This window comes from Schistocerca nitens, chromosome 1 (genome assembly GCF_023898315.1).
Source record: "Schistocerca nitens isolate TAMUIC-IGC-003100 chromosome 1, iqSchNite1.1, whole genome shotgun sequence".
Classification (NCBI taxonomy): Eukaryota; Metazoa; Arthropoda; class Insecta; order Orthoptera; family Acrididae; genus Schistocerca; species Schistocerca nitens.
In genome coordinates, this window is record NC_064614.1 from 1,054,849,017 (window position 1) to 1,054,865,455 (window position 16,439).

Below are 16,439 nucleotides of genomic sequence, written 5' to 3' on the forward strand. Positions count from 1 at the left end.
AGGGATTTAAATAGAAGAATTGTAAGAACATTAAATGATGACGTTGTAGGACCATGGAGAGAAGAATAAAATGACGTTGTAGGACCATGGGGAGATGAGGTAGAAAACGATAATGGAAGGAGTTTGATTAATTTCTGTAAGATTCAGAAGTGTACTGCTATGAACGGTTAATCCTGGCGCAAAGAAACGCATTATTTATACCAATAAACTCACTATAGGTATATGAACACAGAAAATGTCTCTAATCTGAAGAATATGCAACGAATCACACCTACTATTTGAAATAAAGTGAATGGTGAGTGAGTCATTCCAAACATCCAAAGGACCCTATTTAATATATAGATTTGTAATATATATACAGGAAAGGCATAGGTTTTCCTTTCCAGCATGTTGCTATCTATTCATTATTACTTTCCAATGACCAAGTACTGATAGTACGAAGTAGGGACAACAGGGTAAAGCGAGATGTAACTGTAAAAGATCGTGGCATAACAGACATTTTACCACAAACAGAAACACTAAAATCAGGTATGGAAAAAATCCATAATGTGCAAGGTGACAAGATATGTAATATAAATACAAAATTTTTCAAAAGACCTAGCAAAGTAAATCTGGGATGAAGTGTTTAGAGAAACCAATGTAAACGTGAAAGTCGCTAAATTCTCAGTCTTACTTTAAATGCACTTTGGAAAGTCATTTACAAAAGTACCCACGTCACTATAAATGTCTCATAAAAACAAATCGATAACAGCAGATATTAAGATGTCCTCCTGAACTCTTCAGTACCTCAGTTCCATGAAAAAGAGTCCTAATGACCAAGATTTCTTGAATTTATGTCATTGGTACAAAAAGATTTAGAGGAGGGTTCTGACTGATGCGAAAAAGTCATTTAATGAAAAAGTAATACACAATGGAGGGAATAAAAGAAAATCACTCTTGGATGTCATAAAAAAGGTAACAGGGAGAGATAAACATAGACATAACAACAACCACATAAGGGAGGGCGATACAGCAGAGATAAACATAGACATAACAACAACCACATAAGGGAGGGCGATACAGCAAAAATTATCCACACCATATAGCAGACAATGTGAATGAGCATTTTTCAAGTATTGCAGAGGAGTAACAGCAAAAATTCGCAAAAACCATTATAACACCTGCAAATAATTATGGTCTAAGTACAATAATGTCGCTACCAACCACAGAGTATGAAGTCAGTAAAACTGTACAAAAACGGAAAAGATAAAAGTTATTAGTCTTAGACTGAGGTCCAACAAGTGTGCTTGAAGCGATAGAGACTATACAAGCTCCATTACAAACATGGTAAGCGAATGCTTCACATCAGGGAAATTTCCAGAGTATTTAAGACACTAAGAGTTGTACCTCTGCTAAGGACAGGTAATGCAGAAGATACAGAAAATTGCCGACCCACTTGCCAAGAGTCACCATTCTCCAAAATTATTGAATTACTTGTTTCTGAAGTGTAGAAGTACGGAATCAGCCATAGCAGAATTCGCAAAAGTGGTACTTGATGTTCTTGACAAAGATGAGAATGTCCCAGGCATAGTTTAAATCTTTCTAAGGCTTTTGATACGCTTGACCGCGAGTGTCTACTAAATAAGCTGCAAGCATTAGGAACAAGGGGGGTTATCGATGATTAATATTCATCATACGCAACAATCAGGTACAACGACTAGAGGCACAATATAAATCAAAGTAAGTCTAAAATACACCCGTGGTCTAGGGGTAGCGTCTTTGATTCATACCAGAAAGTCTTCGGTTCAAGTTCCACCGGAGCTTGAATTTTAATTAATAATCAGCATTGGCAGCCGAAGACTTCCGGCATAACAAGTCACTTTCATTCTGTCAAAGAGGGCGCAGAAATGGACAGAGATTCAGGACACCCTTTTGTCCTAGGGATGGGTAACTGCCCCTAACGGCTGAAGAATCAGCTATGATCAACGGCATGTGGAAGGCAATGGAAACCACTGCATTAAAGACATGTAACGTGTATCCACAGGACATGTGGCCTGTAATTGAAGAAGTGTCATGATGATCTCTCCATTGGCAAAAGATTCTGGAATAGTCCTTCATTCGGATCTCCAGGAGGAGACTGCCAAGGCGGAGGTTACCATGAGAAAAAGACTGAATAATCAGCGAAAGGACAACGTTCTACAAGTCTGGGCGTGGAATGTCAGAAGGTTGAACGTGGTAGGGAAACTAGAAAATCTGAAAAGGGAAATGCAAAGGCTCAGTCTAGATATAGTAGGGGTCAGTGAAGTGAAATGGAAAGAAGACAATGATTTATGGTGAGATGGGCATAGGGTAATATCAACAGCAGAAGAAAATAGTATAACGGGAGTAGAACTCGTTATGAATAGGAAGGTAGGGCAGAGCGTGTGTTACTGTGAACAGTTCAGTGACAGGGTTGTCCTTATCAGAATCGACAGCCAAACAACACAGAAAACTTAGTTCAGGTACACATGCCGATGGCGCAAGCTGAAGATGAAGAGATAGAGAAAGTGTATGAAGATACTGAAAGGTGTAAGTAGGCTGTTTAGGTTTTTTTATTGGTAACGCCACCTCTGTATGAAAATCACTGGCTGTGCTGTGTGCAGTCTGTGGCTGCTTTGCATTGTTGTAATACTCGCCATTGTAGTGTTAGGCAGCTGGCTCTGAACAGCGCGTAGCATTGCGCAGTTGGAGGTGAGCCGCCAGCAGTGGTGGATGTGGGGAGAGAGATGGCGGAGTTTTGTAATTTGTCATGAACTGCTATATATATGATGATATCAAGGTAAATACATTCTATGTTCTCTATTAATATCTTTCATTTGCTAACTATCCCTATCAGTAGTTAGTGCCTTCCATAGTTTGAATCTTTTATTTAGCTGGCAGTAGTGGCGCTCGCTGTATTGCAGTAGCTTGAGCAGCGAAGATTTTTGTGAGGTAAGTGATTTGTGAAAGGTATAGTTTAATGTTAGTCAGGGCCATTCTTTTGTAGGGAATTTTGAAAGTCAGATTGCGTTGCGCTAAAAATACTGTGTGTCTGTATAAGCACAGTCGTGTATAAATTTTTCAAAGGGGACGTTTCATATGGCGACCCTGCCAGGATACCTCACTGGAATCTTCTGATTTTTTCTTGCAGTTTGTGTAATTAGTGTAGATTTTGTTTATTGCTAGCGCATAATTGTAGAGAGAATCTCCTTTGTAGTTGCAGTCTTTCATTGTTGTACAGTAAAACAGTTGTGGCATGCATGTAGATTGGCACCAAGTATTTCGCAGCTACATTTAACTAGATATTATTTTCAGTGTTATGTTAATGTGTTCTCTTATTTTTGCTCTTCAAATTGTGTTTTTCTGTGTTGTCGTGTGACAATAATGGCGTGTGAAAAACGTAATACTAGGCTCCAAAGTAAACTGCGAAATGACAGTGAAAACGAAAGCAGTGTGTCAGCGCCACCGAGTAATGAATTAACTGATGTTCAAAGTAATAATTTGGTAATTGTGCATAGGGAAATGGACCGGGCGGCAAACAATGGCGTAGACAGTGAAACAATTAGTGAGCAGGGAAGCATTATCGATCGGTCGGTCGGCAACAGCTCGCCTCAGGAATCCGAAATGACAGGACACAATTTCGCAAATACTGTAGATTCAGGTTCTGGGTCATCACCGTTTTCTCAAATGAGTCAAGACACATTTTCTGCTTGTCAAAATGTGTCTGTTGCCGGTGAAAATGCACTGCCAAAAAGCATAGAGAAACAGATTCCAGACACCAATACATTATTATTGCAATTAATGCAACAAATGGAACAAAATTAGAGACAAATGAAACAAAATCAGAGTCAAACACAGCAACAGTTAGACGCAATGGGACAAAATCTTCAAAAGTTAGACACAACGCTTGAACAAAATCAGAAACAAATGGGACAAAATCTTCAAAAGTTAGACACAATGGAACAACACCAGAGACAAACACAGCAACAGTTAGACGCAATGGAACAAAATCTTCACACCACGCTTGAACAAACACGTGAAGATTTAACTACTGAGTTACATAACATCGAATCGAAATGTCAAAAAGTCTGTAATGACGTAAAAACACAAATTTGTGAGCATTTTCAACCTATTTTTTCGCGGCATGAAAATGCATTACAGAATCACGAAGCAGCCATAAAAGAACTGCAAACCATTGTTCATGAAAATCATGAGACCTTGTCGGCTAAAATTGACTCAGTTGCATCTACCGATTCGGTTACGCAACTTGCAAAAACTCAAGAAAACTTAAAGGACACAGTAGATTCGATTTCAACACAAATGGACACTCTGAAACTTGGTTCAGAAAAACACACTGAGGAAATGTGTTCACTATCGGAGAAAGTAGCCGAACTTTCGGATCAGTTCACTAACTTATCTACGAAGGTAGATGATAATCTGAATGACACAAAACCGGTAGTCTTTAATGACACAGAAGAGAGCGAACAAATTAGGAAACTGAAACAAAATCTGAATCAAATTAATACGCAACACCAAAGAGAAATCCGCGAAGTACAGGATCAGCTGACACAGGTAATACAAGAATTACGTATTTCAGAGAACACTCGCGCCCCAACACGGGAAGAGGGACTTAGAAATACGGAAAAGACGCAAAATAATAACACAGGGCATTTCGGAAGTTATGAAAGAAACTGGCAATGTGCACCGAATTTTGAGATGGAACGGCCGACACGAACTAACAATGACCGATATGCGACTCGCCGACATGATGATTTTGACTATAAGCTGAGTCGCGGGCACCCACCAGGGCGACAGCCGCCCGAAAAAAAGCCATTAGCCTTCCAGCGGCACAGGTAGAAAAAAAAAGGGGAGGCCATTATCCTCGCTATTGCCGTTCCTTTGTAGAAAGCATCGCAAAAACGACACGGTCGAACTTGAAAACGATGAGAAACATTTCACGGCTATTGTCGTGCTAATTGAGAGAAATGCCATATGGCTAGTGAATGACGTTTCACGCCTTGCTTTGCCCATTTTGTTTAATATCTAGTTTCTAGCTGCACTTCAGCATTGGTAAAAATAAAATTTTATAGATGTACTAATATAAATATTTTCTGTCTACAGATCCAGTAAATAATAGTTTTGTGATCTACTTCCAAGAAAACGAGGGCACATAAATAGACATTTCCCTTCACAGGAATTGCATAAATAATTTCTTTACGATTTGGTAACTTATCTGCTAGTGTAAGTTCTCGTGATGCATCACTCTAGTGTTAAGATGTGACATACATGGCCATTTTTACTGTAATATTTTTTCTGCTTGAGCTATGTCATGTTTAGGTATAAGTTGCTGCTGTTTGCCAGGCATAGTGTTATTGAATTTGACTTTGTATTATTCTGTTAAGCCAGTTTTACTAATGATTTATTTTTATTGTTTGCTGCACATTGCCTTAGATTAGTTGTAATATTGCAATTGCTTTGCTAATTTCTTAATGCAGCTTGCTTCGCAAATCTGCGTTTTTTTTCATTGCTGTTTATATTAATTGTTTTATGTGATGCTGCATTGCCTCGTCCATTGGTATATATATCTGAGCTCAGTAGATTTAAGTTAGCTTAAGAGGGGGTAGACTATATAAGAAACTAACTATGATGGATTGGAAGAAATGCATTGAGAAGCTTAAAGAAAATGCTTTGGCCAAAAAAAAAGGGTATTTTGAAAGAGGATATGAACCAAAAAAAGTAGGGTTTAGGGACAACAGGTTTAGGTAGGATTTTCTTGGAAATAAATGATGAAGTAAGATAATGGAAAATAAATAATGAGGTAAGAAATATGTGAACCTATATATACAGAAAGCATGCTTGAATAGGATTTTTTTGGTGGAAACAAATGTGGAAATAAGACGAAAGATCTAGGGAATGAAGTCTTGGGTTGGACTGCAGTACCAAAAGTTACTCTGAAAACGAACCCTGTCCTTTCCATTGTGTTATCCCCCTATGTGTTTGTGTACCCTTGTGCATTTGTTTTCTTCCTGTCTCTGTGTAGTTTCATAGAATTTTTCTTCTTCTAATACTAAGCTACATTCACTATGATGAGGAATACTGTTATCCTCAAATATAATTGGTATTAATAATATGTTATTTAACTTGTAAATATGCTTAGATATTATTTCTTCTGTTCTGTGTTAATGCTTAGGTGTGAAGTTGATGTTTCAAAAGTTATTCTGATCTTTTATGTATGAACTTATGTCATAATTCCTGTAACATTGACGTATATGTCTATTTCTATTCTTTTGTAAAGCCTGTTTTACTACAAATGTTATCTGTATTGTTATGTTCTTTAATGATGTATTTTGTATCTTTGTAATTGTATTCTCATGTTATAAAATTGTAATTGACAGCAGTTCATCAAATTAAGTAACTTGTAAGTTACATCTCACTGCACACGTTTCTGTTGGTCATAGTATATGGACAATATGTGAGAAGTAGGGACTGTTAGTGTTTGCACGTGTGTTAATAATTCAGCAAGGGACTGGATAACAGCATTGCTGGTTCTAAGGGCAATTCGAAAAACTTTGTGAGTGCACAAGTGGTGGTTATGGACTTGCTATATTATCCGCAAGACTCTTCAATGGTGATTGTGTACCTGCACAGTCACAACAGATGGCTGCTGGCCATCTCTACAAGGACTACAGTGGGTCTGCACCTCTGGTGGCCCACCAGTACCGTCATTTCTACAAGGACTACAGTGGGTCTACACCTTTGATGACTCACCAATACCATTATTTCCACAAGGACTGCAGTGGGTCTGCACCTCTGGTGGCCCACCAATACCGTAATCTCTATCAGGACTATAGTGGGTCTACTCTGTGATGACCTACCCACCAATACTCTTCAAAACTTCGACTGACTCCGCTGTGGGTTTGCTCTGTTGTGGCCCATTACCTGTCAGCATGTCAAGAGTCAGCACTGTCTTTCCGTTGGAAGGACACTACTTCTTCAAGACTGCATGGAAATCCACTACTTCTGTGTGCATTCTCTTTCACTGTTCAGACTTTGAAAAAAAAAAAGAAAAACACTGTAATTTTACTGTGATGAATCAGGGCTGTCTTTATGGACTGTGAGAAAATTTTAGCTTTTGACCAACATTGTATCAATAAGTGTGTGCATTTGATTTCTTTGTTATTGTAATTACGATTATGAAAAATTTTAACAAATATGTATTGGCCAGTGCCCAACAAAATTTGTAAAATTTTTTGTGGGGAGCATGGGGGCTATGTAAGTAGGCTGTTTAGGTTTTTTTATTGGTAACGCCACCTCTGTATGAAAATCACTGGCTGTGCTGTGTGCAGTCTGTGGCTGCTTTGCATTGTTGTAATACTCGCCATTGTAGTGTTAGGCAGCTGGCTCTGAACAGCGCGTAGCGTTGCGCAGTTGGAGGTGAGCCGCCAGCAGTGGTGGATGTGGGGAGAGAGATGGCGGAGTTTTGTAATTTGTCATGAACTGCTATATATATGATGATATCAAGGTAAATACATTCTTTGTTCTCTATTAATATCTTTCATTTGCTAACTATCCCTATCAGTAGTTAGTGCCTTCCATAGTTTGAATCTTTTATTTAGCTGGCAGTAGTGGCGCTCGCTGTATTGCAGTAGCTTGAGCAGCGAAGATTTTTGTGAGGTAAGTGATTTGTGAAAGGTATAGTTTAATGTTAGTCAGGGCCATTCTTTTGTAGGGAATTTTGAAAGTCAGATTGCGTTGCGCTAAAAATACTGTGTCTCAGTATAAGCACAGTCGTGTATAAATTTTTCAAAGGGGACGTTTCAAAGGGTAATACAGTATGTAAAGGGAGATAAATCTAATGGTCATGGGGAACTGGAATGCAGTTGTAGGGGAGAAAGGGTTACAGGAGAATGTGGGCTGAGGACAAGGAATGAGAGAAGAGAATGACTAATTGACTCTGTTCAAGAACCACAAGAGGGGGACGTATACTCGGAAAAGACCGGGTGATAGTGGAAGATTTTAGTTAGATTACATCATGGTCAGACAGAGATTCCGAAATCAGATACTGGATTGTAACGAGTAGCCGGCCGCGGTGGTCTCGCGGTTCTAGGCGCGCAGTCCGCAACCGTGCGACTGCTATGGTCGCAGGTTCGAATCCTGCCTCGGGCATGGATGTGTGTGTTGTCTTTCGGTTAGTTAGGTTTAAGTAGTTCTAAGTTCTAGGGGACTGATGACCACAGCAGTTGAGTCCCATAGTGCTCAGAGCCATTTGAACCATTTTTGTAACGCGTACTCAGGACCAGATATAGACTCAGATCACAATAGTGATGAAGAGTAGGGTGACGTTAAAGACATTAGTCAGGAAGAATCAGTACGCAAAGACGTGGGATACCAAAGTACTAAGGAATTACGAAATACAGTTGGAAGTTGTTGGGCTGGGTTGTTCCGGGAAGAGACAAAACAGCGAGGTCATCGGTCTCATTTGATTTGGGAAGGATGTCGACCGTGCCCTTTCAATGGTAGCATCCCGGCATTTGCCTGAAGTGATTTAGGGTATAGATACAGCAATAAGCAATAGCTCAGTGGGCAGTACAGTTGAAGAGGAAAAGGTCCATCACAGAAGCTGGGAAGGGAAATATAGGTACAAAGAAGGAAACTGCAAAGAAACTATAGGTAACAGAAGAAATACTTCAATTGATCGGTGAAAGCAGGATGTACAAAAATGTTCTGGCAAACTCAGGAATACAGAAGAAATACAAGTCGCTGAGAAATGAAATAAATAGGAAGTGCAAGGAAGCTAAGACGAAATGGCTGCAGGAAAAATATGAAGACATCGAAAAAGAGATTATTGTCGGAAGGACAGACTCAATATACAGGAAAGTTATAACTAACTTCGGTGACATTAAAAGTAAGGGCGATAAGATTTAGAGTGCAACGGGAATTCCACTGTTAAATTCAAAGGAGAGAGAGGATATGTGGAAAGAATTCATTGAAAGCCTCTATGAGGGGGAAGATTTGTCTGATGTGATAGAAGAAGAAACAGGAGTCGATTTAGAAGAGATATTGGATCCAGAATTAGAATCATAATTTAAAAGAGCTTTGGAGGACTTAACATCAAATAAGGGGTAGATAATATTCCATCAGAATTTCTAAAGTCATTGGGGGAACTGGCGACAAAACGACTTGCTGACAAGTGCAAGAATTATCGCACAATCAGCTTAACAGCTCATGCATCCAAGTTGCTTACAAGAATAATATACAGACGAATGCAAAAGAAAACTGAGGATGCGCGCTAGATGACGATCAGTTTGCCTTTAGGTAAGGTAAAGACACGAGAGAGGCAATTCTGACGTTCAGATTAATAATGGAATCAAACACGTTCATAGGGTTTGTCGACGTGGAAAAAGCGTTCAACAGTGTAAAATGGTGCAAGGTGCTGGAAATTCTAAAAAAAAGTTAGGGGTAAACTATAGGGAGAGGCGGGTCATATACAATATGTACAACAGCCAAGAGGGAATAATAAGAGTGGACGATCAAGAACGAAGCGCTCGTATTAAAAAGGATGTAAGACAAGGATGTAGCCTTTCGCCCCTACTCTTCAATCTGTACATCGAGGAAGCAATGATGGAAATAAAAGAAAGGTTAAGGAGTGGAATTAAAATTCGAGGAGAAAGGATATCAATGATACGATTCGCTGATGACATTGCTATCCTGCGTGAAAGTGAAGAAGAATTAAATGATCTGCTGAACGGAATGAACAGTCTAATGAGTACACAGTATTGATTGAGAGTAAATCGAAGAAAGAGGAAGGTAACGAGAAATAGTAGGAATGAGAACAGCGAGAAACTTAACATCAGGATTGATGGTCACGAAGTAGATGACGTTAAGGAATTCTGCTACCTAAGTAGTAAAATAACCAATGACGAACGGAGAAAGGACGACATCAAACGTAGACTTGCACTGGCAAAAAGGGCATTCCTGGCGAAGAGAAGTCTACTAATATCAAATATCGGCCTCAATTTGAGGAAGACATTTCTGAGAACGTACGTCTGGGTTACAGTATTGTATGGTAGTGAAACTTGGACTGTGAGGAAACCGGAACAGAAGAGAATCGAAACATTTGAGAAGTTGTGCTACAGAACAATGTTGAAAATTAGGTGGACTGATAAAGTAAGGAATGAGGAGGTTCTGCGCAGAATCGGACAGGAAAGGGATATATGGAAAACACTGATAAGGAGTAGGCGGGATGATAGGACATCTGTTAAGACATGAGGGATTGTCTTCCATGGTACTAGAGGGAGCTGTAGAGGGCAAAAACTGTAGAGGAAGACAGAGATTGGAATATATCCAGCAAATAATTGAGGACGTAGGTTGCAAGTGCTGCTCTGAGATGAAGAGGTTAGCACAGGAGAGGAATTCGTGGCGGGCCGCATCAAACCAATCTGAAGACTGACAAAAAAAAAAAAAGGAAAAAGTCTAAAATTTTAGTAAAAAACTTGCCAGAGACAAAATACGTTAATATAGGAATTCATGGGGGGTAGGATCACTTTTCCAGGGAAAACTCTCGTTGATGATGAAATGATGAAAACAGTACTATAGCCACTGAAAAAACAAGAGAATTCCTTGCAGAGAAAGCAAAACAAACTCTCAGGGTAGTTTACAATTGGTCAATACACAATATAATAGCATTGAACATAAAGAATACAGATGCAATGAACTTCAGTTTGAAGATTGAAAACTACACTAACAAACTAAATGTAAATGGTAGCTCTACAGACAGTGTAATAAATGTAAAATTTCTAGGAATGAATACTGACTGTCAGCTAAAGTGAATGAACACACAAATATCCTTACAAACAGAATGTCACTTGCATGTCATCAGTGTGTAATAGGCAGTATGATACACTCCTGGAAATTGAAATAAGAACACCGTGAATTCATTGTCCCAGGAAGGGGAAACTTTATTGACACATTCCTGGGGTCAGATACATCACATGATCACACTGACAGAACCACAGGCACATAGACACAGGCAACAGAGCATGCACAATGTCGGCACTAGTACAGTGTATATCCACCTTTCGCAGCAATGCAGGCTGCTATTCTCCCATGGAGACGATCGTAGAGATGCTGGATGTAGTCCTGTGGAACGGCTTGCCATGCCATTTCCACCTGGCGCCTCAGTTGGACCAGCGTTCGTGCTGGACGTGCAGACCGCGTGAGACGACGCTTCATCCAGTCCCAAACATGCTCAATGGGGGACAGATCCGGAGATCTTGCTGGCCAGGGTAGTTGACTTACACCTTCTAGAGCACGTTGGGTGGCACGGGATACATGCGGACGTGCATTGTCCTGTTGGAACAGCAAGTTCCCTTGCCGGTCTAGGAATGGTAGAACGATGGGTTAGATGACGGTTTCGATGTACCGTGCACTATTCAGTGTCCCCTCGACGATCACCAGTGGTGTACGGCCAGTGTAGGAGATCGCTCCCCACACCATGATGCCGGGTGTTGGCCCTGTGTGCCTCGGTCGTATGCAGTCCTGATTGTGGCGCTCACCTGCACGGCGCCAAACACGCATACGACCATCATTGGCACCAAGGCAGAAGCGACTCTCATCGCTGAAGACGACACTTCTCCATTCGTCCCTCCATTCACGCCTGTCGCGACACCACTGGAGGTGGGCTGCACGATGTTGGGGCGTGAGCGGAAGACGGCCTAACGGTGTGCGGGACCGTAGCCCAGCTTCATGGAGACGGTTGCGAATGGTCCTCGCCGATACCCCAGGAGCAACAGTGTCCCTAATTTGCTGGGAAGTGGCGGTGCGGTCCCCTACGGCACTGCGTAGGATCCTACGGTCTTGGCGTGCATCCGTGCGTCGCTGCGGTCCGGTCCCAGGTCGACGGGCACGTGCACCTTCCGCCGACCACTGGCGACAACATCGATGTACTGTGGAGACCTCACGCCCCACGTGTTGAGCAATTCGGCGGTACGTCCACCCGGCCTCCCGCATGCCCACTATACGCCCTCACTCAAAGTCCGTCAACTGCACATACGGTTCACGTCCACGCTGTCGCGGCATGCTACCAGTGTTAAAGACTGCGATGGAGCTCCGTATGCCACGGCAAACTGGCTGACACTGACGGCGGCGGTGCACAAATGCTGCGCAGCTAGCGCCATTCGACGGCCAACACCGCGGTTCCTGGTGTGTCCGCTGTGCCGTGCGTGTGATCATTGCTTGTACAGCCCTCTCGCAGTGTCCGGAGCAAGTATGGTGGGTCTGACACACCGGTGTCAATGTGTTCTTTTTTCCATTTCCAGGAGTGTATAGCTACATGCTACTCACATGTAAACTGAAATGCACAACATATGAACCCAGTTTTCAAACTGTAGAAAAGGGGCATAAGAACAACAACCAAAAATCGTAGCTGAGCTCATCGTAAAGAACTATTGAAAACACTGGGGATACTAACTGCATCATGAGTATGTCGATTAAACAGTTGCATAAATAAAAAATTAATATTGGCAATTACTGCACAAACAGCTCTGTCCTTGACCAAGGAACAAGACACGATACTCGGAACGAATTTATGGTCTGGAGCGGAATGTGTGCTGATCTGAAACTTCCTCGCAGAATAATATTGTGTTGTGGAGCGAGAATCGAGCCTGCGAAGTGCTCTACAGATTGAAATATCGAAACAAAATTGACGAACTGCCCTCGAAGCAAATGCTGGATGGGACTGGCACACAAACACCATGGGGGCGAGTCGCGAACTGTGCTAGGGTGTTAGGATAACTCAGCTTTTAGAGCAAACGACACCAATCCATAGCTCGAGTTCTGGTCTGGCGTACAGTTTTAATATGTAAAGGAGCTTCAAAGTGTATTTGATTCATAGTGAGACAGTGTACAAGACTTCCTGCCCTAAGGTTAACTGCCCACTTGGGGAGCAGGAATGGCATTCAGCCACAAAGTTAAAAGAACACCTGATTCCGTATCAGGGAATAAATGCTAGGAAAGAGAGCGAGAGAGATAGATAGAGAGAGAGAGAGAACTCATTACCGTGTGTTGTGGGTGAGATAGTTCTGCAGGTAGCTCCTTTCCTGTGACGCCTTTTACATACATGTCACTTACCTCCAGATCGAGATACGTGATGTAGAAGGGGTATGGCACCACGATGCAGATGGCCAGCATCCAGGTTCCCAGCGCGCAGATGCAGACAGGGATGCGTGGTTTGTAGGGGTACAGCACCAGCCGGTAGCGGTCCGTGGCCATCAGCAGGAAGGTCAGCATCGTCACGTGCAGCGGGATGTCCTGCAACACAGGACCACGCCGCTATGTCCAGCATCCGTACATTACCTCGGCGTAAGAGGGCGTCGGTTACTGGTGATAAAAGAATTTCAGCTATCAACTAAAATGGAACATATCGTGAGATCGACATAAAAGTTTACTGGGCATGCTACCGTGTCATATTATATAAAACTACTGCTGGAGAAAACCAACGTTTCGGCCACGGTTGTAGCGGCCTTCCTCTGGGTCTACTGGTGCGTTCTAGCTATGCAGTGTCCCTTTTATTTTGTTATTACTGTTTATTGAGTATGCCATTACGTCATAGCCGGCCGGAGTGGCCGTGCGGTTCTAGGCGCTACAGTCTGGAGCCGAGCGACCGCTACGGTCGCAGGTTCGAATCCTGCCTCGGGCATGGATGTGTGTTATGTCCTTAGGTTAGTTAGGTTTAATTAGTTCTAAGTTCTAGGCGACTGATGACCTCAGAAGTTAAGTCGCATAGTGCTCAGAGCCATTTGAACCATTAGGTCATAATTTTAAAACGATAGTTGATTTCATTGGTCAATTACGGAAGAAGGAGAGGGAACTTCATTTTAATAGATTTCTGCGGTGGAGGGAGAATGTAACCTCTGTTGCCTATTGACTCTTGTATTGTGTGCCACGATTGGTGGTCACCGGCGAATGAGAAATTGGCTCCCGTTTACTAGTTGCTGGACGTCGGCCGCGCGGCGGCAGTTACTCACCGGTAGTGCTCGCGCCTCTTGTTGCCAGTGCGGTCTTAGGGTGTTTAAGTATTTCGGTGGCCTCTCTGATTTTGCGTTTCGTCATAACCAGCTGCTTGGCCAACACACGGGGTTCGCTGGATTATTTCTTTTCCGCAGTGTTCAGATACGTGGACGACACGTTCGCTATATGGCCACATGACGAAACGGAGCCACAGAAGTTTCACGAATATTTGAACAACATGCACGGGAAGATACAGTTCACGCTCTAAATAGAGAAGAATGGTGCAATTCCATTTCTAGACGTCGAAGTGTACAGGACAACGGAGGGCACTCTGGGGCACAGACTATATCGCAAACCTACACGTACGGATAGGTATCTGCACGTTCAATCCTACCACTACCAAGCTCAGAAGAACTCGGTCATCTGTTCTTTGGAAATCAGTGCGCAGCGCCTAAGTGATGCTCAAAACTTAACACCTGAGCTTAAAATGCTACGCACAACGTATCTAACAAATGGCTACAGCGATAAGTTGATCCACACAGTCTTGTCGACGAATGCGAGTAAGTAAGAAATAGACAAACTGCTTCCACCAGTGCGCTTACCTTATGCGAAAAATGTTACGTGACCGAAGAGGCAAACACCTTCACCGGTTGGGGTGCAGCCTGTCTTCTACAGTGGTCGCAGGATCCAGGACTTACTAGGCTTCACTAAGGACAAGGTGGATGCATTACACACTGCAGGCGTGCACAAGTGGAATTCGAATGTGGAGAAGAGGCATGTATCGGCGAGACTGGCAGGCCACTAGCAACACGCATCGAGAACACGAGCGCTATATTGGTCTGAGGCAACACAACAAATCTGCAGTGGCAGAACATTAGCAAGATTTCGGAAAAGAAATAAATTTCAGCGAAGCCTGTATGTTGGCCAAGCAGCCGACGCAAAATCAGAGAGGCCTTCGAAGTGCTTAAACACCCTAAGAATATGAACAGAGAGAATGGGCTCAGGCTTGCCACATCTTGGCTGCCAGCAACCAGGAGGCAATGAGGAGCCAACTTCTCATTCGCCGGTGACCATCAGTCACGGCACATAATAGATAACAGAGGTTACGCTCTCCCTCCACCGCAGTAACGTGTTAAAATAAAGTTCCCTCTCCTTCTTTCTTAAGTGACCAATGAAATGAACTGTCTTTTTAAAATTATGACGTAATGCGCATGCGCAATGAACAGTAATAACAAAATATAGGGACGCTGCATATCTAGATCGCACCAGTAGATCCAGAACAACGCCGCGGCAACCGTGACCGAAACGTCGGTTTTCTCCAGCAGTAGTTATATACAATATTACACGGTAACATACCCAGAAAACTTTTATGTCGACTGAGTCTGGCCGCAGAAGCCTACGCAAAAATATCGTGAGATGTTAGCTTCTTGGAAGCATAAAGTGTAGCAGCTACAAAAAATAAATGAGCTTTCACATTCTGAACGCTACAAAGGTTGCAGAGGCAGCGGCGGCTGTATTGAAGCTGTGTCAGGCTAATACAGATGACTCCATTAGTAGCACAATCACCCATAGACAGGTACTGGATGTATCCCGTAACAAAGGAGCTGTTTCGAACTGGGAGTGCAATGACGACTGTGGAGGAGTGAAAGAGCCGTTCTTCTACTTGCCAGGATAGCGTTCAGCTTTCACACGTGGGTATTGTGTGCTCGATGAGTTTTACGTATATATTTAACGAGATCTGGTTAGGTCCATCAGGCCCTCTCTTACATCTGAACAGGTTTTCATATATACAGTAACTTTTGTACATCATAACAATTTTAATATAAAAACAGTATTAAAATGATTTGAGTGTTTATAATGAAAATGCAAGTAAATAATACTGACTTTGCTAATAAAGTTGATACTGGCAATACCTGTACTATTGCTGTTGCTGCTGCCAGTAATAGTGATAATAATAATAATAATAACAACAATAATAATAACGATGACAATAATAGCACTAATGATAGTGTTTCTCATATAGCAATTTCTGGGGTAAGGAAATTTAAGGAGACTGCATCAGCTAAGAACAGCGCAAACTGAGGAAGATATCGTTGGAAAGAAGGTTGAAAAGGAGTAACAAGTGCCTACGGGGACGATGGTACTCCTTTTTATTGATTTACTAGGTATATCATTGTCTTCTGAAGCTGGAGATATTATTCAGTTCTCTAATATAGCGCCGCTACTGACAAGGGAACCACCCCATCGCACCCCCCTTAGATTTAGTAATAAGTTGCCGCAGTGGATAGACCTTGAAAACCTGAACACAGATCAATCGAGAAAACAGGAAGAAGTTGTGTGGAACTATGAAAAAATAAGCAAAATATACAAACTCAGTAGTCCATTCGCATGATAGGCAACATTAATGATAGACAGAAGGCGGGAGCGCCGTGGTC

General features: G+C 42.1%; 1 protein-coding gene across 1 annotated transcript in view; it reads right to left on the minus strand.

The window, feature by feature from the left end:
- LOC126225244 (neuropeptide FF receptor 2-like) overlaps nucleotides 1–13,432 on the minus strand; it is a 245,209-nt gene extending 231,777 nt beyond the window's left edge. The window contains exons 1-2 of the mRNA XM_049942211.1: nucleotides 13,415–13,432; nucleotides 13,126–13,326 (exon numbers count right to left, since the gene is read on the minus strand). Coding sequence (XP_049798168.1) covers nucleotides 13,126–13,326; nucleotides 13,415–13,432 — 219 coding nt within the window. The remainder of the gene's footprint in view (nucleotides 1–13,125; nucleotides 13,327–13,414) is intronic.
- Between the last annotated feature and the right edge of the window lie 3,007 nt (nucleotides 13,433–16,439).